General features: G+C 36.1%; 2 protein-coding genes and 2 pseudogenes across 3 annotated transcripts; 2 read left to right on the top strand and 2 right to left on the bottom strand.

Annotated features, from left to right (window-relative positions):
- Positions 1-3,764: 3,764 nt before the first annotated feature.
- Positions 3,765-6,062, bottom strand: LOC124833106 (uncharacterized). 2 transcript variants are annotated; one of them, XM_088108591.1, is made up of 2 exons: positions 4,853-6,062; positions 3,765-3,961 (listed from the first exon to the last, which is right to left on the bottom strand). In XM_088108591.1, exon 1 carries the CDS (start codon positions 6,004-6,006, stop codon positions 4,855-4,857), a length of 1,152 nt encoding a protein of 383 aa, XP_087964717.1. In that variant the 5' UTR covers positions 6,007-6,062; the 3' UTR covers positions 3,765-3,961; positions 4,853-4,854. The 2 variants fall into 2 exon arrangements, with proteins under 2 accessions (XP_087964717.1, XP_087964716.1); XM_088108590.1 differs by lacking the exon at positions 3,765-3,961 and adding an exon at positions 4,170-4,453.
- Positions 6,063-11,332: 5,270 nt separating this feature from the next.
- On the top strand, positions 11,333-14,014 carry LOC124833105 (pentatricopeptide repeat-containing protein At2g37310-like). Its single transcript, XM_047307489.2, has one exon. The coding sequence runs from the start codon at positions 11,391-11,393 to the stop codon at positions 13,290-13,292; it is 1,902 nt and encodes a 633-aa protein (XP_047163445.2). The 5' UTR covers positions 11,333-11,390; the 3' UTR covers positions 13,293-14,014.
- A 1,248-nt stretch (positions 14,015-15,262) lies between these two features.
- On the top strand, positions 15,263-16,839 carry LOC148202405 (E3 ubiquitin-protein ligase SGR9, amyloplastic pseudogene; annotated as a pseudogene).
- A 6,016-nt stretch (positions 16,840-22,855) lies between these two features.
- Positions 22,856-23,699, bottom strand: LOC148202404 (uncharacterized; annotated as a pseudogene).
- Positions 23,700-24,895: the final 1,196 nt, after the last annotated feature.

The raw sequence follows: 24,895 nt of genomic DNA, 5'->3' as shown, positions 1-24,895 counted from the left end.
AACTTAGAGAATCGCTTTTTCTCTTATCAAACATCATTCAAATGTTATGCTATTTATTTGATTAAAAAAATAATGGATTGTAAAATATTTCAAGATTTCTTAATAATAGAGGATTTAATAAGTTTGATCGTGTTTGATAAGTTCAATAAAGTAACTATTTATTTATTTATTTAACTAACTTATTAATTAGTTTGATCAATACAGTGCGTGATAAATATGTTAAGGTAGTTTTATTTTATATGTTTTAGCTCATAAGTAATAAACGATTTAGTATTTTCAGGTGTTAGTTTAATTTATTATTATTATTTCTTATTTTTTATTATTTTTTATTATAAATTTTTTTATCTATTATTACTTATTTCAATCATATAAAAAAATCGACTATTATTACTTATTTCAATCATATAGAAAAAATGATTATTGTATAATTTAGGGTATTATTTAAAAGTCCAATTTTCCTATGATTTTCATTAAATGTTGAAAGGAACAAAATATAAAATATGTAAGCTTTTTGTTTAAATAATAAATTGAAAGATACAAATATTTTTGTTTCTAAGATGATATAACATTGTATAATCTTGTTTTATGTTTGATAAACATTGTGATGCTTAGACTATACATATATAGCCTTATGTTAATATCATACTTTGTTAGTATCATTTTTCTTATTTTATGTTACAATTCTTAACTTTGACCAAGAAGATTTGGAAAAAGCTTACATCACTTTAATAATCTCTTATAATCTGAGCTAAAGCTATCTTGCTTCAACATTCCTAAGTAACATATATACTTTGTCAATTTTGAAAATTCTATCTGTTTTTTACAATTCTATGTTTTTCACAAGTTCAAATATTATATATGTTTAAGTAAATCTACTTATTCAAATGCCACTTAAAGGGAAAAAAAATTCAATGCATAAAACATATTTAATACATCTTTTACGTGAAAGTTCATCAAATGTAAGAAAGATGATTGAGTGTGAAATTGTTTAACAGCTAGAAAAAAGATTCACACTGATTTTTTTTTCTTCTTATTCAATTTGTAAAAGTGATAAAACACAATCAAAATATTTTTAAATCCTAAAATAGGTATTTTTTATGCCACAAGCCTCTTTCTGTACTTCTTGTATAAGATTTATAATTGCTTCTGAATGCATTCTTTCATGAAGCAACGTAGTTGATTTGTGTCGGACTCAAGCACCTTTCATTATTCTTTGCCATATAAAATGATGGTTGTCCTTAGATTCTTCATGCTTTGGATTGGTGATTTGATGAAACATCTTGCGTTAAATAATTATTAGTAGAAATCATCCAATTTGGACTTACAGGTATAATTGTTTATCATTTATCTTATCATTATCACGTTTTAATAAGATTCTTCTTATTTATCGCTTGAGATACTGTTTGCTTATGTGACTGACATTATCATGCTTCCTGATTTGAATTTTGCATACGCACTTTCGATACTCAGGTTGAGTCTTTTTAATTTTTGATTGAGAATATGAATAAGAGAAATTCTGAGATTCCTGTATTTTGTTTTTTTTTTTTTTGTGATAGGATGTATTTATAGAATTTTGTTATTGTTAACATATACTGTTTATATTATAAATAATATCATATATCCTATTGATATTATCTTTTCTTTATTTTAGAAATGTTAATATATCGTATGGATGTTGCACTTGGATCTTAGGCTTATTGGATATGTCAATAATAATATTATAAATATAGGTCAGATAGATATTAAAGTAAAATAGTTTTGATATTTACCCAATTGTAACATTCATCCCACATTGTTGTAGGTTTTCTACAAGTAAAAAATTATTCTCAATCATTTCATTATTCGAATTCCTCTTTCATGCAATATTTTATAATTCGGGGCTAATTTATGTTTATTCACAATTTATTCCAAAACAGTTTTGCATTTTGATTGAAGAACAAATAGTTTCTAGTATGAGTGCAAAGTAACCACACTAGTTTGGTGAGTACAAAGAGACCTTCCTTACATTCAAGAAGTGCAAAGTAACTCTTAGAAATCATAGGTAGAACTCAATTTGAAATTGAACCAAAACTCAACACTGCTTTGGCAGGTAGTTTTACTGTTCCATTGTTTTCTTGATTTGTTACTTTGATTTCATTCCTCTAAATCCGCTGAAATGTGTTGTCCACTGTTTCTTTAGTATTCGTATAGCATGTCCTTTAGTTAAAGTCGCATTGTGAAGCAAAAACAACAAAACATGAACTAGGTAACTACTTCTGTTAAAAGTTGTTAATCAGTTTTAGTTTGATATTTTGATTAGTTTTAGCATTTAGAATATGTTCATGTCATTTTCATTGTAAAAATCATATCATTAGTTTTTTTTAGGAATTTCATCAAACGTTATATATTAGGTTTTCTTCTAAGCATTTTCCACAAACAGTTTATTAATTGGCATTTTGTATCATTTTAAGTAGTTTGAAGATTCATCACAACTTCCATATCATTTGCAGATGCATTCCATACATTCATATCAAATTTTTGTTCATTACACATGCATTTAGGATGTTAAAACCGTGATTAGCATAGTATTCTGCACTAGTTCAGTGTTCTGTTTTAGGAAGAAAATGGATACATCATTTGCACCGCATATAGAGTATATTTAGGCAGTTTAGACTAACGTTCATGTGTTTCCCCAAACAAATCAGATCACACACTAACAAATTACTCATTTGCTTTACCATATTTTTAGATTGATATTTTGGTTGTGACTACATTACATTTGTGATTAAAAAAACTGATATTTATCAAGTAGGTTCAAGATCCAAAATAATGCGTGAGTCTGGTTAACAAAAAAACTACCATGATAAACTAAACCATTAACTATAGAACGACAAATGTTATTGACTTTGTTAAATAATAAAATACAAATAATACATGAAATGTTCTTCCTTTAAAATTTATAATATATTAGAACTATCTGTTAGTAAACTTTTTTATTAACATGTTACAGATAAATAATAAGTTAGGAGCACGATTCAATCCACCTTTCAATTTTAATAGCAAGCATCCTGTATTCATATATATGCTTGAACTTAAATATGCATTTTTTAAAAATTAGAATATAATCTTTATTCTACATTGGGTTCCAAAAGTCGAACTCCGTGAGACGGATTATTTAAACCCAAGACATCAACATCCCAAATGGCCCATCCAAGACAAAGGAATGTTATATCACTCAAGAAATGAAGAAACAAAACCTCAAATTCTTTTCTTCTCTTTTTTTCTTTTTTGTGAAATTAATGTTTCATTTGGTAGCGAAGAAATAAGAATAAAATAAAGTTAATTTGGTAGTGTGGAGATAAGTTGGTAGGGAAATATAAAAGTAAGATGTGTTTCCTCTCTTATATCAGTGAAGATTGACCTCTAATCACGCCTTCAGTCACTAATAATTGATTATCAGTGTTATTATATGTGAAATTCCATAATCAATTATCTATACTCAATAATTAATCATCAATAATATTTCCACTCTATTATACTTTCCTCCACAATTTTTCTTATTTATTTATTTTCTTTCTTAGATTATCACAGAGGGCAAAAACATCTCCCTACAAGACAAAAGAAATTATAATTAAGAGGATGATGACTTTTGCACACTCAAGAGAGGTAGTGAAAGGAAAGGGCCAGCATGTGAGAAAATCCACTCTCCAAATATTTTATAAATGCCATATTTGGTTGCAGGCAGATTTGGAAAAAAACGCAAGAGATTGAGTTGGTTACCAATAGCCAGTTTTGTCATAAATTAAAACCAGCATTCAAAACAAACCAGTGTTACACACTCTCATTTACAAATTATCAGTAATGTAAGCATATGTTTATATACTAATTTAAAAACCCTGATTCCACTCAGTTCTTCCACTCTTTCATTTACAAATTATTGTTATCCAACTACCAGTACACTCTACAATGCAAAGATCTGCAGCTGCATTTAGCCATATACACTCTTTTATCATCAAGAATCTCCTCAAATACCATGTTACTGACCAAGAAACAATTTCTAGTGGCAGATAAATGATTTAAACAGACTGGACACTCCACTATTCATTTTGCAAGTAACACCACTTAATGATTTTCCAGTAGCATACTGTTTGTAATAACATTTAAAATAACAACATGACACAGGTCGAAACTATTCGAGCTGCGTAAGCAAAATTCACCCAGCAGGCTGGTACACTTATTTATACAACATCAAGAAACACAAAGTTTGAGACAGATAACCCACCATAAAAATACAAAACAAGAATTAGCGTAATTGGATTCAAAAACATCATAGCACCATAGTAAATGGAAGTATAATAAAATTTCAACAACACCAAATATAATATTGTGCATTGAATTTAATTTTCATTGTAAACTCGTCACGTCCAATGAGGTTTCAGTTTCTTACTTTCACGCGTCATTCTCCACCAGATTGCTAACAATGTACACAGATTAACAAATTTAATTTCAATGGAAAAACTATTTTCAAAACCTACACTCCTCGACCCCAGAGTGTCCCAGCATATATTACATTATTTCGAGTATCCTATATCAGTGTTGTGGTTTATGTAAGGAATCCAGGCTCCTACACCTCTCAAAAGGCACACCACAAGGAGGAAAAATATTAAAATATGACAGGGGAAAATGGAAATAGACTGAGGCACACGCCAGTTCTATTTCGGAGCACAAATAACCCAGTTCTTAAACCACACTATCAATATGTGTAAAAAATCAGTGTGACAAACCATTAAACACCTAAACTAGTTCCATTCATAAAGAAAACGGATCATTGAAAGGATTTCTATTCCTTAATTTTCTAGAGAAAGAAAATTACCGTCAGCTGTTTGTGTCTTGTAGTCCCGTCTCCAAAATCCTAGAAGTGTCCTCAAAATACTGCTTATATGGATGATTCTCGGGAGCAAGCGTGCCAAACATCTCAAACTGCTTCTCAGCTTCATCATTCTTTTTCAGCATAGTATACACAATACCCTGACCCAAGTAAGGTCTAAAATCCTTGGGTTCTTCCTTCTCAAGCTCCTCATACACCTTCAACGCATCATATAAATCCCCATCGATAACCTTTATCTGCGCAATCAACAACTTAAAGTCTCTCACATCGGAATCCCTCTCTTGTTCCGCGCAAACTTTCAAGGCCTCTTCGATTTTCTTCAGAAGCTCCACGGTCGGCGCCTTCGTCTCCGAAATTAGCATTAACAGGCATCGATACGTCTCCAAGTGGAATGGATCCCTCTGAAGCAATTCCTCAAACCCCATCGAGGCGAGTTCGTGCTCGCCGTTGAGGAGGTGCAGGTGCGCCTTCACGAACGGATACTCCAGCTCTTCCGGTTCCAGTTCAATTAGACGGTCCAGGACGAGGAGCGCTTCGTCGATTTCGCTGGCTCTCATTTTTGTACGTAGGAGGGACTCAAGCTCAACGACGTCGTCGCTCGATTGCTCTTGGGCCACGCTCTCGTCGGAGAGATTTTCCGCCGGGGCAACCTCGTCGGGGAGAGTTTCCGAAGCGGCCTTGTCGTCGGGAAGAATATCCGACGTGGAAGTGTCGTCGGGGAGAATATCCGATGCGGCAGTGTCGTCGGGGAGAGTTTCCAACGCTGCCGTCTCGTCGGAAAGAATTTCCGATGAGGCAGTATCGTCGGAAAGAATTTCCGAGGCCGAGGAGGGTGGCGGAGGGGCATGTGTTAGCGCCGATGCAACGGGAGGAGGATGGAGGCGCATGAAGGAGAATGCGGTGGTGGCTATGGCGATGCAGGTGGGTTTGACGAGAGGGGAGAGAAGAGGGTTTAGGGTTTTGAGAAGTTGGGTTAACGGGGTTTGGGGTTTGTAAGATACGTTTTGTTTGGGTGAGGGTGAAGACGAAGCTCTGATGGGTGTTGGAAATGAAGAAGCATGCAATAACTTAAGACTCCGTAGTGGTGACGAGTGAGAGAGTGAGAGGTGATAGTGCTGAATTCCAGGGAGAGACTCCATGGCTAAGGTTGAACGACACCACCAACCTTAAGAACACACATTAAGAAATCATTTTTATTTGATGCTCAAAAACGTTTTACATTTATTTTATATTATCTCTCACTATTTTTTCATTTTCTTTTATTTGTATGAATACAAAAATTTATTTATTTTTTAATAATTTTATTTCTAAAATTGTCAAATATTTATTTTTAATGTCAAACAATCTTTTTTAAATACTTTTCACTTTTCATTCAAAACAAAAAAATAAAATACGAAAAGTTTGGAATAGATGCATCAATATAATAAAATATTTATTTATGTAATAGATTATACAATTATATTTTAATATAATATTAGTATTCTTTTTTAATATAATGAAGATCTAATTTTTAAAATACACAATACCAATTAATTTTAACCATAACAATGGACAAATTTGACATCAAAGCAATTATATTTATTGATTTTTCTATAATAAAAAACATTAAAATAATAATTAAAATATAATTTATTAATTTAAATTTTTTATATTTTGTATATTATTCTAATTTTTTTTCATTCTTACTTTTACCCAAACCTATTTCCAATACACTGGAACAACTTTTTCTGCACAAGATTTCGGTGACTTTAGTAAAAGAAAAACTTCTAATATTATTCTACTTATTTACTTACCTGAATTTTATATTAAAATATCATTGTGATTGAGAAAGAAATAAGTTTTATTTTTATTTTCTGACATTTCATAAATCTTCTACAGTTTTTTTAAGTTATCCATGTCTTAAATTTTTAAATTATATATTCTAAATATACTTATATTTGCATAATTAAAAGTATTTAATGTTGTTACTTAATTTCGTTATGTTAGGGAAAGATATACCTAAAATTATATTAATTTTATTTTTAGATTAAGATATCAAGTTAGTTACTAGTAGTAAATAGTCATATCACAATAAATAAAATCATTAATTTTATTAGGTGAAGATATACTTAGAAGTATATTAATCTTATATTTAGATTAAGATATCATGTTAGTTACTAGTCGTAAATAGTCATATCACAATAAATAAAATCACTAGTTCTATTAGGTAAAGATATACTTAGAAGTATATTAATCTTATGTTTAGCCGTAAATAGTCATATCACAATAAATAAAATCACTAACATGTTTTATGAATAATGACTATTTATATTACTTAAATGGACCTACTTATTAGGTATAAGTATCACATGATTACCTTGTTTTAGAGATTTTTTAGTATGTCTATTTATCTTTACTTCATGAACAATGACTATTTATAATACTTAAATGGACCTTACTTATTAGGTTTAAGCCTTACATGATTACCTCCTTTTAGAGTTTTCTTAGTATGTCTATTATCATTAATTTCTTTTGTAATTTGTCCTTTCGCCTAGGTAGATTCGTACCACAATAATGATATACATGTCGTTGATTTTGTAGCACATGGCGGGGTGTCCTCGACCATCTTGGGGGCCGAGATGTACTTGGTCGAGAGTTTTGTCGAAGTATCTTTGACCTCCTGGGTTAAGGTGTACTAGACATATACGTGTAGTAGCCTCCCAAAAGTCGAGACATGTTAGTTGAGAGTCTTGTCGAGGTGTCTTCGACCTCCTATGCCAAGGCCTACTAGGCATATATGTACACTAGCCCCTTAAATTCAAGATGTACTAGTTGGGAGTTTTGTTAAGGTTTCATTGATTGTTGAGACTTTGGCAAGTATACCAAATCGTTTCAAGTAATAAAACCAGTAAGACCGGATATCGTTTTCCAAGAGACTCGTGTCACCACACAATCGTATAATTTCCAACTAACTTAGACTAAAGAATGCTTCATAATTTGGGTTTTAGTGCAATTAAAGTAAACATGCAACATAAATGATAAAAGTGATCTTTGATACTCAAACACTTGGAAATGGAAAGATTTGAAATGATATGGAATGATATTGTTGGGACTATGATTTCACCTACTTCACTCTTATGTATAGAAAATCACTTCCTCTTCATTAATATGCCAATGTCAATCTACTAAATTACTCAAACACAATCCTTTGGTAGAGAGAGTCTACACTTCTTTATTAGGCTTCAATCCCTTGGAAGACCTAACAACTATTTCCGCATTAAGAATTAAGATTTAAGACAACCAAAGGTCCTAGTTCTATCCCTAGATACTATTTCCTTTAGGTGTTCAATCCAAGTCCAGATTTATCCAACATTTCCCAATATCAAGCAAACCCTACAATCATGTCATGAGTAACAACTTCACAACAAACATTAAGAAAAGGAATTAAACACTAACAATCAATGAAAGAGACATATATTCATTCAAAACACAGTGGTTTACATAAGAGTTCAATGGCTACATCAATCCCTCAACAACAATGAAACTAGCTCTCCATGAATGGAGAACTTGAGCTTACAACAATGGTGGAAATGGAAGAAGGAAGAAGACTCAAGGAAGAAGATGGACTGTTTCCACAGCTCCTAGCTCACCTCCAGGTGCTCCAAATGAGAGAAAACGTGTCTGGGTGTCAAAAGATGCAAAGTTCTTTGCGTTTCTGAGTTAAATAGACCAACTTTGCCATATCAGCATCGCCACCGCTCAACTGCACCCAACGGCAATATTCCAGTAACAGAGCGCTCAGCTGTACTCCAGCTGCATTCCAAAGTTGATTTTGTTTACTTATTCATAAAAGAAATATAGGTAAAATTCAACATTATCATTGACCTCTTGGGGTTGAGGTGTACTAGACATATAATACACTAGCCTTTGCAAGAAAAAATCCATTATCTTAGGTTATTGGACATTCTTAGGTTCCCCTAGTATAGTAGCCCCCAAGCTCTGAAGACTACGGGGGGATTAAAGAGGCTTGAAAGTGCAACGCGAGAATGGACCTGGCCCATGATTGGTTTGTTACTAAAAATAGTGCACCAAACACCTTTGCTACACATTGTTTTCTACTTAGATACTTAACTAATAATGGTATTAAGTCTTGTCTTTGTGACAAAGTACATGTGAAAACATTTATTGAGAGACTAAATCATTAGAACATCTTCTACATAATGTAAGATTAAACTACACTGAAAGCAAAAATGTTTTTGGCATGCTTACCCAATAAAGTAGTCATGTAGCATTCATTGTCAGATTGGGTTGTTAAAGCATCTACCAATGTGAACATTCATTGAAAGATTAAGTTCTTTTTATGCTTATCCAATAAAACTCACAACTAAAGTTTTATCAAGTTCATAATCTAATCTAATCTAAATTGAATTGTTTGATGACAAATTTCCAAATAAGGGTTACTTTGCTTCTCATGGTTCATATTTTAGTATTATAAAAGGATGTTCCTAATATGTTTAGAAGTTGTGGTGTTGTTTGGTAGAAGAAGTAAACATGATTTTTTTATGAGATGGATGATTTCAATTCCTTTGATGATATTGTAAATTTTGAAGATGAAAGGTTTGTCTTCTATACTTTTCCAAATGAGGTTACTATCAAATGTGTCATATCATTAGAATTCATTTGTTGGAACTAAGAGAGTCACACTTAAGTCATTAGAAGACAATATCTTTTTATATGAATTTTATGAAGATTGAGATGTCTGATGATGTTTGTAGTTCATCATCCACTGATGATAGTGGAGTGATTAATGTTAATCGTTGAGATGTTTTGTAAATAAGGCAATGTAATCTCCATTTCTTTATGTATTTGAATTTTATTACAACCTTGTGATGGTTTAAATTTGAGCAATAAAATTCGTATTTCTATTTTATAATAGTCTTATAATGATTTAATTAAAAGTAATGAAATTTATATTTGTTTGGTATACTTATACATTTTTCTTTTATTCCTATCTCCTATGGATTAATAAATGAAAGTAAAAAAAAAAATATTTCAAAACTATAACTAAATACTTTTTCATCACAAAAATATAACTTTTTTTGATTCCCAACTCTTCATTTGAATGAAATATAAAATAAAAATAAATAAAGTCAGAGTTCCGAGTAGTAGCCCAGTTGGTCTTAATGAAAAATAAGGTTGGAATTTGTCTCTTAGGAAACCGAATTCTCATTATAAAAATAAAAAAAACCACACAACCAGCTCAAAATTCAGTTTTCCGAAAAACGTCTTCTTATTGGTAGCTAGAATAAGGTTCATGAACACGACTTCGAAATTTACTCAAGGACCAAATTTCGATCTGTAATGAACAAAAATAAGATAGAAACTCAGTTCGGAAATTGGTTTTCCATCAACCGAGTTCCGACTAACCCAATCAAGATTCACGAAATTTAAGCTAGGAATTCAACTCCTCAAAAACCAAATTCTGACCTTTAAAGAAAAAATAAAGATGTTCGAAACTATGTTCTCGAGAACCTCATTCCGACATATAATCCAGCTATATTCACGAAATTGAAAGTCAAAATTCGTTTTCTTATAAACCAAATTCCGACTTGTTAAAAAACAATAAATATAATACTATATGAGGAATTTTAAAAAAAGAACCGTGAATGAGAAGAGGGAGAGAGCGAGAAACGAGGGGAATAAAACTAAAATAATTTTTTTAAATTATACTTTTTTAATTATTTGTTTATAAAAAAAGTTCAAAATTAATAAGTGATCATTTTAGTGACGAAGATCCTGAAAATTTAGTCATAAGGTCACTAAAATAAAAAATAAAAAATCGATCACTAATTAAATCATTAATAAAAACTACTAAAATGGATAATTAAATTCAAGTACTATTTATTATTTTTCTAATAATAATTAGGACTTACTTTTTATTATACATTTAAAAAAGTGTGTTAATTATGGTAATTTGATAATAGATCTTCTAGTAAAATTTTCTCAATTTGAATAGTAGCTGTGCATCTAAAAATAATGGAATAGTTGGCACCAATTGATTTAAATTTAAAAACAAAACAAAAATATCTTTTTATTCTTAGAGTTTATGTAGCTGACAAAACCTTTGAGCAACAAAAACACCGACAGCTTCTTCCTACACCACCATAGTATCAACCGACACCTCCATAAACGTTTAAATCCCAATTTTACCCTTTAGTATGTGATTTTCAGTTTTAGCTTCAGATTGATTAATCTGGAAACTTTTCAGAATGTATATTTCTAAATGAATAGGGGGAGGACAGTGAGACTGTTGCAAAAAGAAAATAAGGGTGAGAGAGAAGAGTTCGAGTGGAGGAAGAAGAAGTAGAAGACGAAGTAAAGAGGATAAGAACAAATATATCATTTTACAACTTCATGGGGCTGCAAGCTGAAAGGGCCCTTAAAAATGAATTGGGCCTAAGACCCAGCCCATGATTTATTATTGTTGAATACGGAGCAACGGGTGAAAATTCGAATTTTGCAAGTGCCCTCTATGAATCAATGAATGGGGATCCGTAGCCTGGTGGCTCCGACCCTTCAATTTCAAACCGGCAACCTCAGACAACGGCTCTCCCGCCCCGGCGTCGACTTCTCCGCCTATGGCTCCGCCATTCAGTACTGCTCTGACCACCGCCTCCTCCGCCAGGGGAGGCAGCTCCACGCTCGCCTCATCCTTCTCTCCGTCAAACCCGATAACTTCCTCGCCTCGAAACTCATCCTCTTATACTCCAAGTCCGACCACGCGCACGAAGCGCGCAAGGTGTTCGACGCGACTCCCCGCAGAAACACCTTCACATGGAACGCCATGCTCCTTGGCTACTCCTTCAACGCAATGTTCCGCGACGCGCTTAATCTATTTGTGTCGTTCACCTCCTCCTCAAACGCCAACGCCTCCCCCGATAACTTCACGATATCCTGCATTTTGAAGACTATTCCGTCGTCGTTTTGTAGCCCCAATTTGGCGAAAGAGGTTCACTGTTTCGTTCTTCGTCGCAGGTTTGACTCGGATATTTTTATTCTCAACGCGTTGATAACGTGTTACTGCAGGTGCGATGAGGTTTGGCTTGCGCGGAAGGTGTTCGACGGAATGTCCAACAGAGACACCGTGACGTGGAACGCGATGATTGGTGGGTATTCTCAGAGGATGTATTACGACGAGTGTAAGAGGTTGTACATGGAGATGTTGGCTGCTTCCGGGGTCGCACCCAATGTGGTTACCGCGATGAGCATGATGCAGGCATGTGGGCAGTCCATGGACCTTACGTTTGGAATTGAGGTACACCGTTTCGTGGAGGAGAATGGAATTGAGATGGATATTTCGCTTTCAAATGCTGTGGTCGCTATGTATGCCAAGTGTGGTCATTTGGAGTATGCGCGGGAGTTGTTTGAAGAAATGCGGGAGAAGGATGAGGTTACTTATGGGGCAATTATTTCAGGGTACATGGATTACGGGTTTGTGGAAGAAGCCATGAATATTTTTCGAGGGGTGGAGAACCCTGGATTGAATATGTCGAATGCTGTGATTTCTGGTATGGTTCAGAATGAAGAGTTTGAAGGGTTATTTGATTTGTTACGGGATATACAGGGTTCTGGTTTGTGTCCCAATGCTGTTACACTTGCTAGCGTTCTTCCTTCTTTTTCGTATTTCTCAAACCTTCGAGGAGGGAAAGAGGTTCATGGTTATGCTATAAGGAGAGGTTATGAGCAAAATGTATATGTGGCAACCTCCATTATTGATGCTTATGCAAAGCTCGGATATATTCATGGGGCAAAAAGGGTTTTTGATCTTTCACCGAATAAGAGTTTGGTTATTTGGACATCGATTATATCTGCTTACGCTGCTCATGGTGATGCTGGTTTGGCACTTAGTCTGTATAGTCAGATGCTAAATCAAGGAATTCAACCTGATCCGGTGACTTTAACTTCTGTATTGACAGCCTGTGCTCATTCCGGATTGGTCGATGAAGCTTGGGATATCTTTAATTCGATGCCTTCACAGTGTGGCTTTGAACCCTTGGTAGAGCACTATGCGTGCATGGTGGGTGTTCTTAGTCGAGCTGGAAAACTCTCAGAAGCTACACTATTCATTTCTGAAATGGCAATTAAACCAAGTGCTAAAGTTTGGGGTGCTCTGCTGCACGGGGCTTCGATTTATGGTGATGTTGAAGTGGGAAAGTTTGCTTGTGATCATTTGTTTGAGATCGAGCCTGAAAATACTGGGAATTACATGATCATGGCCAATTTATTATCAAATGCTGGGAAATGGGAACAAGCTAGGGAGGTTAGGGAAAGAATGAAAGCAATTGGGTTACAGAAGGTCCGTGGAAGTAGCTGGATTGAAACGAGTGGAGGGTTACTGAATTTCGTTGCCAAGGATGTGTCCAATGGTAGATCTGATGAAATTTAGGCGTTGCTGGAAGGTTGTTTGGTTTGACGAGGGGAGAAGGATATGTTTTACAGGAAGAGTTAGACTACGGGAATTTTCAGTTAATAACTTTATGTGGTAGCTTGTACTGAAATATGGTCATTCATCTCTAGTAGAGGCAGAGAAAAAGCGGTCACTCAACTTCTGAGATGCTGAAACTAAATAACACATTTATCAAAATACTCAGCCAAAATATCAAGCTTTACTGGGTGCACTAGGTTAGGAATCAACTCCCCTTTTTATCAAGCCTTACTGTGTATACTAAATTTATGCTTGCTGATTGATAATTTTTCACCCAAGATAGTCTAGGCCTAGAACCGCATGACTCCAGGGGGTACTTGAACATTTTTCTTTTGGGAACTGAGATTCTACCCTTGCTTGCTTCGTGGGTTCAGTTAAGACTGCTTTGTTTGATAAAGCTACTCTGATTTGTCCAGGTAGGTTGTGACTGATGACACAATTCTGTGATTAAGCGAAAAGTTATAGTCTGGCTGGCAGCAATAACTTTTGCCCTAGTTCCCAGATATTATTTTTTGGGCAAAGGAGCTTCCTTGCCGTTAAATACTTTGTTTGGGCTAAAGGAAACATTACTGAAATGGGTCTTGGGGAACTTACCAGTTTCCATTGTATCAGTAGTTTGATTTATTGTAAAAGAAATCCACAGTGTGGTCATGTTATGCGAGTTGGGATCCCAAATTTCAGGACGAATACTTTTTTCTTTCTCTTTAAAATTTATGATATTTAAGTAGACACGGAGATGGGGACCTAATATTTTTTGTAAAGCTACAACAAAGGGACACTTTCTGTTGAAAATGGCTTGAAGATTTTTGGGAGATCGCCAAATTGGTGAGCTCAGACTTGGGGGAATTCATTCAGCATTGATTTTGACGCTGCCAGTTGGAATTTAACACAGGAAACATAATTGTTTAATTTGTATAGTCTTATTTTGTGGGGCTTGTCTTGCATCCACCTGTTCCTTTTCACATCTTTACCCTATTCGTGTCTCTTTTCTTGCTATTAAAGCATCCAAGATCTGTTAAATATCCTTTCCTTTAATCATAGCCTGAGTTGCCAACATTGTGCCCTCTTTCTCAATAATAGGCAATGGGCTAATGGCTACGAGGCATTATATTTTAATATTTTCTCCAGAATGCACACGATCCCAGTAAATACTTCATCGCGCCACGAAAGCAATTTGCAAGGTTTCCACTATGGTAGGTAGAGACACTGGAGCTTTGAGAAATTAGATGTGCGCATGTAAACAAAGGATGAGATAATGAAGATGCCCAATTCTTCTACATTATTGTATTCGTTTTGTAAATTTGGTTTAGTGACAAGAGGAACTAGCCATGAGCATGGGCCATGAAGGAACTTCCTCTTCTGCTTGTTTTGTTGACCCTAGCAAATTCGGTCGGGAGAAAACATCTGAGAGAAAATGGAAAGCACTAGAGTAAGAAACGTGCTTGCTCTGGACATTTAACGTGAGGACAAACTTTGCCACCATTAGGTCACCATGACCACAAGGTCACACCATCTTTATTTATTCCACATTCAACATAATTGTCGTGGATTTTCTACTGCCTTCAATAACTAAATAAAATCCATCTGTTACTACCTACATTCAGGACTGATTGATTTGAAGTTTAGAATTTTTTTTTTAACTATTGAACATATTTTAATGTGTTTAATTGCATATTTTACATTAATCTAGAATTTAAAGGTCAGGATTGTTAATATTTTTCTCTCCGTTCACTACGTATTTGATTATGACTGCTATATGCAACAGATTATTGATGTTCAGAACATTAATGACTAAGTCAAAGAGTATCAGATGGTATGTATTGTTACTAATGAAGATCTCTTCAGTGTATGTTTCATTCTACCAATCCGTGTATTTATTACTTTAATTTAATATATAACCTGACAATAATACAATTAAACTATTTAGAACTAGAATCATTATTACCTCCTGCGAATGGTTGTCAGAATTACACATACGGAATGATGAAGTAGAATGTCAAGCAGTGACGTTTCCAATCATATCTTCCTAAAAATATAACGGACAACCGACCTAGAAGATAATAGTCTTATGACGGTAGAAGTTAGAAAAGGAAACAAACGGAGGACACATTGGTCAATACAATCAAGAGTGGAAGACATAGTTGTCTATTTATTTTAGTAATAATCGGTAATACCCCAACACACTCACCCACGTACATAAAAAGCCATATTCTTCTTCCTCCTCCATGGTCTGAAAAGCAAAGTCCAAAAGCACATGATCCCACAATGGAAGAAACATCAACATCTATCATCATGGCGGCACTCTCCACCCTCACCCCTTCCCAATTCTCAGATCTCACCCACTCCATTCTATCCACTACGCTCCACCACCATCGCCGTCTCGCCTTCCTCCTTTCTTCCCCAACGCTCTTCTCTCTAACCCTCCACCACCTCCACAACCTCTCTCTCTCCCAGAAGACGCTTCTCATCGCCCGCCACCTCCTCTCCTTTCTCCACCTCCTCACTGCCACCTCCCCGTCGCTGTCCACAGCCACGAGGCAGCGCGACCTCGACGCTGCGCTTCTCCTCCTCCTCCTTTGCGAAACGCACAACCACAATCCACATGCCCTCGAGGCACCCTTTTCCCAATGGAGGGTCAACCTCAGCACCATCTTCTCCGATTCATTGTTGACTCTTTCCTTTGCACCCTTTGGGTCATGCACGGGCTCGACGGCGCTGATTCCCTTCGTGGAGACCGTGACGCGCTGCTGGAGACTCGTCGGTGCACTGGAATGCGGCGGAGGAAAGGAATCGGGGGAGGTGGCTGCGTCGGCTACGGCGGTGGTGGCGCTGCCATCGGTGGAGGTGAGGGCCGGTGGGATAGAGTGTGCGATATGCAGAGAGGAGATGACAATAGGGAGGGACGTGTGCGAGTTGCCATGTCAGCACTTGTTTCATTGGGTGTGTATCTTACCGTGGCTTGGGAAGAGGAACACGTGTCCTTGCTGCAGGTTTCGGTTACCGTCCGATGATGTCGTAGGAGAGATCCAACGGCTGTGGGAAATCTTGGTTAAAACGGCTGCAAAAGATTCGTAGCTACTAATTCCTTAAGCGGTCATTGCAACAAGAAAAACATCAAATGGTTACAGAATATGGAGAAAGAGGGGTTGAAGGGGATAGAAACATCTTACTTAACGTTGATTAATGTTTGATTGTTATGTTTTAGTTTGTTACCTAAGGGGAGGTGGGGTCCACAGTTTGGGATTTGTTATTCGGGGATTTTATTGTTAGTACTGGTTGGGTTTGTTTTGATTCTGATGTTTTTGAACATAGAGAGGGACTCTTGTGGTAGAGGCGAAGGGTCTGATTGTGTGGCCAAATGAATAGATGCATAGATAGATAAAACTTACAGGTGTGAGGTTCTGAATGTTGTAACATCGTCAATGTATAGGACTCCGATAGATCTATGTCCATAGAATCAGTAATAGATGAAGGGTGATGATAAATAAACACCATGTTTTTAGCTCCACGTCTATTTAATACTTCTAAAACAATATTTTTATTTTAAAATAATAAACATTTGTAGGTTAATCAAGTAAGAGAATTAATTGTTTCACAATGTATTCCTCATTGTTTATTGCATGTGCTGCAACTTCATTTGCATTAATTGCTAATTTGCTACAAGCCTCATAATTCTTTCACTCATTTTGAAGTGGCAAACATTCTATCTGTACCTATTTTAATATGATGTAGAATCACTGGTATTTATTCCGTTCAATGCACATATTTTATTTTATAATAGAACTCAATATTTAATAATAAAAAAAAATTATATATACAAAATTATTAATCTTATATATTATATTTTAATTAAAATAAATAAAAAATATTTATTAAAAAATTACATATATATTAATCTAAATTATTATTTATTTTTTTAATGAATTGAAACAATTTAGAAGTGATTGAAAAAACAAATAATTTATATAAACAAAATTATAATATGTTTCGGTGGTATGTAAGGTTGAGAAGTATATTTTTATACTTTTAACCAATTACTTATTTTAAATTATTTCTTTTTCAATCTCTTGTCAAATTTTCTTTAAAAAAGTCTAAGTCTGAGCGGTTGAATATATACTAAAGACATTCCAACGCTCAAATCAATTTTTAATTATATCGATCGATTATTACAGTTAATCTTAAATGTTTAATAAATATAATCACCTAACTTTACCTTTGTATTTATAAATTTTGAAATAAGCTTTTGATTAAGATTCACCTAATCACGATCCAATGTCATCTAAACATGTTTTTTTACTTTGTTAATCGAATTTTGAAATCTTTCGATTAACATTGTTTTGGGATTTTTAGAGTTGACTTTCTATGTAGTTGATCGACCGAGTGACATATACTGACCGGTCTATAAGGTACACAGGTCCCCCACGCCTGAGCCGAGAAGAATCGGTGAAGGACTTTATGAATTCTGGCTTACTCGTACGTGCGGTCTAGTTCTTAGGATGATTTATTTTTGAAACCGTAACCGCTGACAGGAATTTCTCGTTTCTCGTGCTGGGAGGGAGTTACAAAGTCATCTAATTTGAACTGCTGGATGAGGTTTTTCGTTTCTCGCGCTGGAGGTGATAGCAGAAAAGGTGATGCAGAGAAAACTGATAATAGAAAATGAGATAGGCAGAGAAGATGTAACAATGATTGTGAAAGAAATGTAATAGAGAGAAAAGAACTGTCTTGACAAAGAGTTACAGAATGTTTATATATGTAACATACAACAATAACAGTAAAACGGTATTTAACTAACAAAACTGACAAACATTAAAGCTTGAATTACAAAACTAATACACCTCATTAATTCAAGCCTTTTGGTGTCACAACTCCAACCTCCTTTCTGAGATACTCAAACCTGGCAGAATCTAGAGCTTTTGTAAACAAATCTGCCAACTGAATATCAGTTTTGCAATGCACCAGTTCAATCTTGCCTCTGTTAACCATATCACGTAAGAAGTGGTATTTAACTTCAATGTGTTTACTTCTCCCATGACTAACCGGATTCTTTGCCAAACTGATAGCTGAAGTGTTGTCCATCTTCAATTCTACAGATCTTCCTTTCTGAATTTGCAATTCCATCAGCAACTCATTCAACCACACCCCTTGACAAGCAGCAGCACAACCGACTATGTATTCTGCTTCACAACTGGATAGGGCGATGACAGTTTGCTTCTTAGAACTCCATGATATGGGTGCCTTGTTCACAAAAAATATAGGCAAAACACCCAATTTTGTCCCCACTTTGGTTTGGAAATCTCAAGTTAGTCCCTTTATAGAAAAGTGAGTTGAATGGATCCTTACTTGTAATTAATTGAGTCTAATGAGTCCCTTCCGTTAAATAGAAGGAAACGGAGTTAGTGGGCTGATGATGTGGCAGTTGTCTTTGGTGAGCTGTCCTTTTCTCTCGCGCTCGTTCTTCTTCGAAAATGGTAACCCAGGGAGGGGTTGGCCCTGCACGCGCGTCGCCACCTCCTCCGCGCAGTCCGTCGCGAGTTGCCTCCACCGTCGGAATCGAGCCCTGGCTTCTCCCCTTCGCTCTCGTGTCTCTGTGCCACGCCGACGCTGCTTCTCGGTAGGGCCAACCTCCGCAATTTTTCAACAGCAATGCACGATCCATTAATTTTTCTAGAGAGCCCGAGCATAATTGAGGGCCTGGGCATCTCTGTGCCTTGGGGGATTACTTTAATGGCTTTTGGCTATGAGGATTCCTTGCTTTCTGTAAAAATGAATGTTGGAAACTGTTGCTGCAAAACCAATTGGTTTTCCCAAGCTGCATTCTCTATGGCTAACCCTTTTCATTGCCCAAACTATTCCCTGAGTTAATTCCTTTCCCTATCGCTTCTCTCCTGGATTAACTTGTTGTGTTGGATGAATCTTAATTTATGTGGCAAGTCTGGTCAAAGAAGATCCAATTGTCTTTCTTAACTGGAATTTGGGACAAATGGGAAACCACTTGTATATTTGAAGAAGGGGGAAGTTGCAGCTTGTAAGAAGCCTACCCGTACATATCTGTATTTTAATTTCAAAGGGTTCATACAATGAGGAGCTAACTTTTAGCTGATTTGGTTACATGGATTGCTGTTTATTTGGCCTTAATTTCAAGAAAACCAGTCACTAGGGAAAAATGCTGCCCATTTGTTGGCCTCAGGAGAACAATCATACAACAAAAGCTAGCCATTGTATTTGGAGAACCGACAACCTTATGACAACAAATATGAAACCCTTATAGAGGAAGGGATCTCTTGCAATTTTGCCCTTCAAATTTTATCTGACTGTATTCCCCTTACATATCTTTCAAAGGCTAAATGATGGTTTCTTCTCCTTTGGTGGCTTTCTAATCCAGAGCTCCCAACTGTGTTTCTGGCCAAACCTGGGTACCCCATGGAGTTTCCAGCCAACCCATGGCACGCTGGTGGAGTTTCCAGATTACCCACAACAAACTGGAACTCTGAAACAGTATTATCTGGTATCTCACCATAAGTGACGTCGCCGGCGAATTGACACCTCACCAAAGACAACTGCCACATCATCAGTCCACTAACTTCGTTTCCTTCTATTTAACGGAAGGGACTCATTAGAGTCAATTAATTACAAGTAAGGATCCATTCAACTCACTTTTCTATAAAGGGACTAACTTGAGATTTCCGAACCAAAGTGGGGACAAAATTGGGTGTTTTGCCAAAAATATATTCCCAGATGTACTTTTTCTTTCAACCTGATCTCCACCAAAATCAGAATCAGTGTATCCAACTATGCTTAATTCTTCCTGCTTCATACCATAAGGAAATAGTATGCCATAATCTGAAGTCTTTTTGATATATCTGAGCATGCGCTTGGCTGCTGTCATGTGACTTTTCTTTGGCTTGCACATGAACCTACTAATCAAACCAACTCCGAACATTAAATTTGGCCTGCTGTTGCATAAAAAACGAAGAGATCCAACAAGTTGTCTATAATCAGTTTCATTTATGCCTTCTTCATCGTCATCTATGTTTAGTCTCACATTTACCTCGAGTGGACTTCTGGCTTCATTACAGCAGTTCATGTTGAATTTCTCCAACAAGTCCTTCACATATTTCTTTTGATGCATTATTAAACCGGTGGATGTATGCATAAACTCCATCCCTAAGAAGTAGCTAAGCCTCCCGAGATCTGTCATCTCAAACTCAGCTTTCATCATCTGCTTGAACTCATCAATTTCCTTCAAACTTGACCCAGTCACCAACAGATCATCCACATAGAGACAGACTATCATTTTCCCTCCGCTGTCACTATCTTTCACATACAAACTATGTTCAACAGCACACTTATTGAACCCTTGACTGATAAAGAATGCATCAATTCGTTTGTTCCATGCTCTGGGAGCTTGCCTCAACCCATATAGAGCCTTATGCAGTTTATACACTAAATGCTTCTTGTCCTCTTTGCTGAATCCAGGAGGTTGCTGGACATATACCTCCTCTTCCAAAGGACCATGTAAAAAAGCAGATTTTACATCAAGTGAGAATAATGTCCATTTTCTAGCACAAGCAATACTAATAACCAATCGAATTGTTTCTAACCTTGCCACAAGTGCATATACTTCTGTAAAATCTACTCCTCGTCTTTGTAGGAATCCTCTTGCCACGAGTCTGGCTTTATGCTTTGATATTGTGCCATCTGGATTTAACTTTTTCTTGAAAACCCATTTCACTCCAATGCATTGTTTTCCGAGTGGCAACTTAACTAACTTCCACGTATTATTCTTCTCAATTGATTTAATTTCTTCAGTGGCTTCCTTCCAAATAGGTTGCGCAAGAGCCTCATCTACATCCAACGGTTCACTTCCAGCCATCAAAGCCAAGTGAATGATATCACCCTCTTCATCTACTCCTGCATCTGAGTACATCTCGTATTCATAAAATCTGGAAGGTCTTGCCGGTTGCCTTCTTGGTCTTCCTGAGACTTCTGCAGAATCTTCATCTTCAATGCTGCTTTCAGAAATTCCTGCTGTATCAATATCTACTCTATCCTGCTTTGGTACATGCATCATAGTTTTCGTTTTCTTTAGGCTCGACTGATTGGAGTTCCAATCCCAGCTTTCGTCTTCAAGAAAGATCACATCCCTGCTAATTGACATCTTTCTCTTTACAGGATCAAAGAACTTGTATGCACCGGTTGAATGATACCCAACAAACACCATAGCCTCTCCTTTGTCTCCAAGCTTCAATCTCTTCTGATCTGCAATGTGACAAAATGCCAAAGATCCAAAAACTTTAAAGTGTTTTACAGAAGGTCTCATACCTGTCCAAATTGCATGTGGAACCTTGCCTGGCAACCTTTTCGTCGGACACCTGTTGAGCACATAGACAGCCGTTGACACAGCTTCTCCCCACAACTCGCGTGGCACAACCTTCTCTCTCAACATACACTTGGCCATATTCATTATGGTCCTATTTCTTCTTTCTGCCAAACCATTGTGTTGAGGCGTATAAGGTGCGGTTACCTCGTGTTCTATTCCGTAACCCTGACAAAAAATCTCAAACTCAGATGAAGTGTATTCACCCCCACCGTCTGTTCTCAGAATTTTAATCTGTCTTCCTGTCTCTCTTTCTACGCTGACCTTGAATCTTCTAAACATCTCAAGAGCTTCACTTTTCAATTTGATGAGATAAACCCATATCATTCTACTATATTCGTCAATGAAAGTGATAAAATATCTATTTCCAGCCAGCGTTGGCACTTCTAGAGGTCCACATATATCTGAGTGTAAAACTTCAAGTCGTTCTTTGGATCTCATTTCCAATTGTGCTTGAAACGGTCTTCTCGTTTGCTTCCCAACAATGCATGATTCACACGATTTCTCTGGTAGAATAATATCTGGCAGTCCAAAAACCATATTTTTCTTACTTAGCTTCTGTAAATCTTGAAAGTTGAGATGCCCAAACCTCAAATGTCATTTCCAGTTCTCATCTTCCTTTACCGTAGACAAACACTGTAAGTTTTCAACCATATCCATACAGACTTGAAACGTGCGGTTCTTCGAGATTTTACTTCTCAAAATCAACTTTTTGTTTTTATCAAACACTTCCACTTGATTGTTGTTTCCCATAATCACTGTAAAGCCCTTTTCTATCAATTGACCCAAACTCAGTAAGTTGCACTTCATTTCTGGCACAAACAGAACATTTTCTATAGTCCCGTGCAATCCATCTTTTTTCTTTATAGTAACATTTCCAATTCCTTCTACTCTTAATGTGTTGTTATCTGCAAATCTTACCTTGCTTTTCTTAGATTCATCCAGATTAATCAACCACTCTCTATTACACGTCATGTGATTTGAACATCCTGAATCTAAATACCAAGATTTATTCAACGATGGTGAATCTTCTGGAAACGTTGTAACCATCAGAATTAACGGTTCTGAGTCAGATTCTTCCTTGACAAGATGAACCTCTTTATTATACTCTTTCTTGTATTGTTTATCCTTATTCGAGTAACACTCAGGCAAAATGTCCCATCTTATGACAGGAGAAACATTCTATATTTCTCTTGTCTTTCTTCTTATAGTTCTTCCTTGAACCACTTTTTCTCTCAGATGACTCACTTTTTTCTTCATGATCATCTGAATTGTCATTATTCTTCCATTTCTTTTGTGTAGCAGACTTGCCTTTCCAATTCTTATACATCTTCTTTCCTTCTCCTCTGATGTGTTGGACCTTCAACGCTTGCTCATTACCTTTGATAGGATCTCTGTCCAAGAGCCTCATCTCATGAGCCTCTAAAGAACTCTGAAGTTCTTCGATCTTTAACTCTGCAAGATCTTTAGATTCTTCGATTGCAACAACAATGAAATCAAACCGTCTAGGTAATGATCTCATTATTTTCTCCATTATCATTAAATCAGTGAGCTTTTCACCACAACCTTTCATTTGATTGGTAAGACACAAAATTCTATTGAAATACTCACTGACCTTGTCATTGTCCTCCATTTGCAGCAATTCATACTGTCTTCTCAGTGTTTGCAATCTTACTTTCTTAATCTTCTCCCTTCCAGCATGACAACGGACCAAGATATTCCACGCTTCCCTTGTTGTATTCGCATTTTGGATTTTTTTCAAAATGTGTGTCGTCCACACATTGGTGAATTATCAGTAAAGCTTTATCATCTTTCTTTCGATGCATCTCCTTCTGATCCTCTGAACTGTGGAAATCAACCGCAGAATCCTGTCCTTCAACCACACTGATGACATCTTGAACTCGAAACAAAACCCGCATCTGTGTACTCCACCTGCTCCAATTTTTATCTGTAAGAATGGGAAGATTTATCATAGAAAAATCAGCCATGATCCTTCTTCTTTCCTGCCCAAAGAGCTTCTTTCTTTGATCTTTCAAACTCACGTGGTGCAATCGCACTGTACCCGGATTAACCCACAATTCACCTTAGGCCCTTTCCTCGACCAAAGCTCTAGATACCATTGATAGTAGAAAAGGTGATGCAGAGAAAACTGATAGCAGAAAATGAGATAGGCAGAGAAGATGTAACAATGATTGTGAAAGAAATGTAATAAAGAGAAAAGAACTGTCTTGACAAAGAGTTACAGAATGTTTATATATGTAACATACAACAATAATAGTAAAACGGTATTTAACTAACAAAACTGACAAACATTAAAGCTTGAATTACAAAACTAATAGGAGGAAGTTATAGAGTTTTCTGAATTGAACCGTTGGATCTTGTTTCATCCAACAGCTAGGGTGGCTCCTACGTCCATGATTCTCTGCCTATATATATGGTGGGTCTTTCACGTCATTTTTACCTTTTTCATCTAAATTCTTGTAACATTGTTCGATTCATTCTGGCTTAGGTAATAATGACTACCATGAACTTGCCTTCGTCTAAGGAGTCTTCGAGAGGGGTGGACGAGGCAATGACAACGACGTCTTGTCCTCGGTAGAGCCAAAGTCTTCGTCTACCTTCCCTATGTCAACCGAGCGGGGTGAGGGTCCAGGTGGTGGCGCGACCATCATAAATGAGGATAAGGAAATTTTGTAGAGTGGTCCACAATTTTCTTTTATGGTGGGGTAATAATTGGTGGTGCCGAGGAGGACGAAGGGCAGGGAGAGACAGTGTCGATCATAATGGGTTATGACTAGGCATCGCACGATATGAGTGAGTTCTCCACGTGTTTTTGTACCAAAGCTCAACTAGAAGACTGGGCCGAACGAAACTATATGTTAAAATCGATAGAGTTCGACCCTTTATTCGAGACAACCAAAACACCTCTAGCTCCACAAAATGCTCTTCTACACATAAAAACATCACAAAGATGATTAGGACTAATTAGTAGAGACTCATATTAAAGATTTACAAGACGCATGCCAGCGGAAGAAGTCTCACATGCAACCAAAAACAAAAGTAAACCAAGAAAATGGTTGAAACTCAACTTATTCAAAAAAAATCGATCGATCCAAATTGAAAAACTTATCACAAGAATCATTCCTATGGTCTCGGTTCTTCAATCAAACAAGCATAGAGTAAG

The sequence above is a fragment of the Vigna umbellata genome, chromosome 3 (genome assembly GCF_029865625.1).
Source record: "Vigna umbellata cultivar VRB3 chromosome 3, Vumbellata_1.0, whole genome shotgun sequence".
Classification (NCBI taxonomy): domain Eukaryota; kingdom Viridiplantae; phylum Streptophyta; class Magnoliopsida; order Fabales; family Fabaceae; genus Vigna; species Vigna umbellata.
Note: the sequence above shows the minus strand (reverse complement) of the source record. Positions and strands in the feature narration are given on the sequence as shown.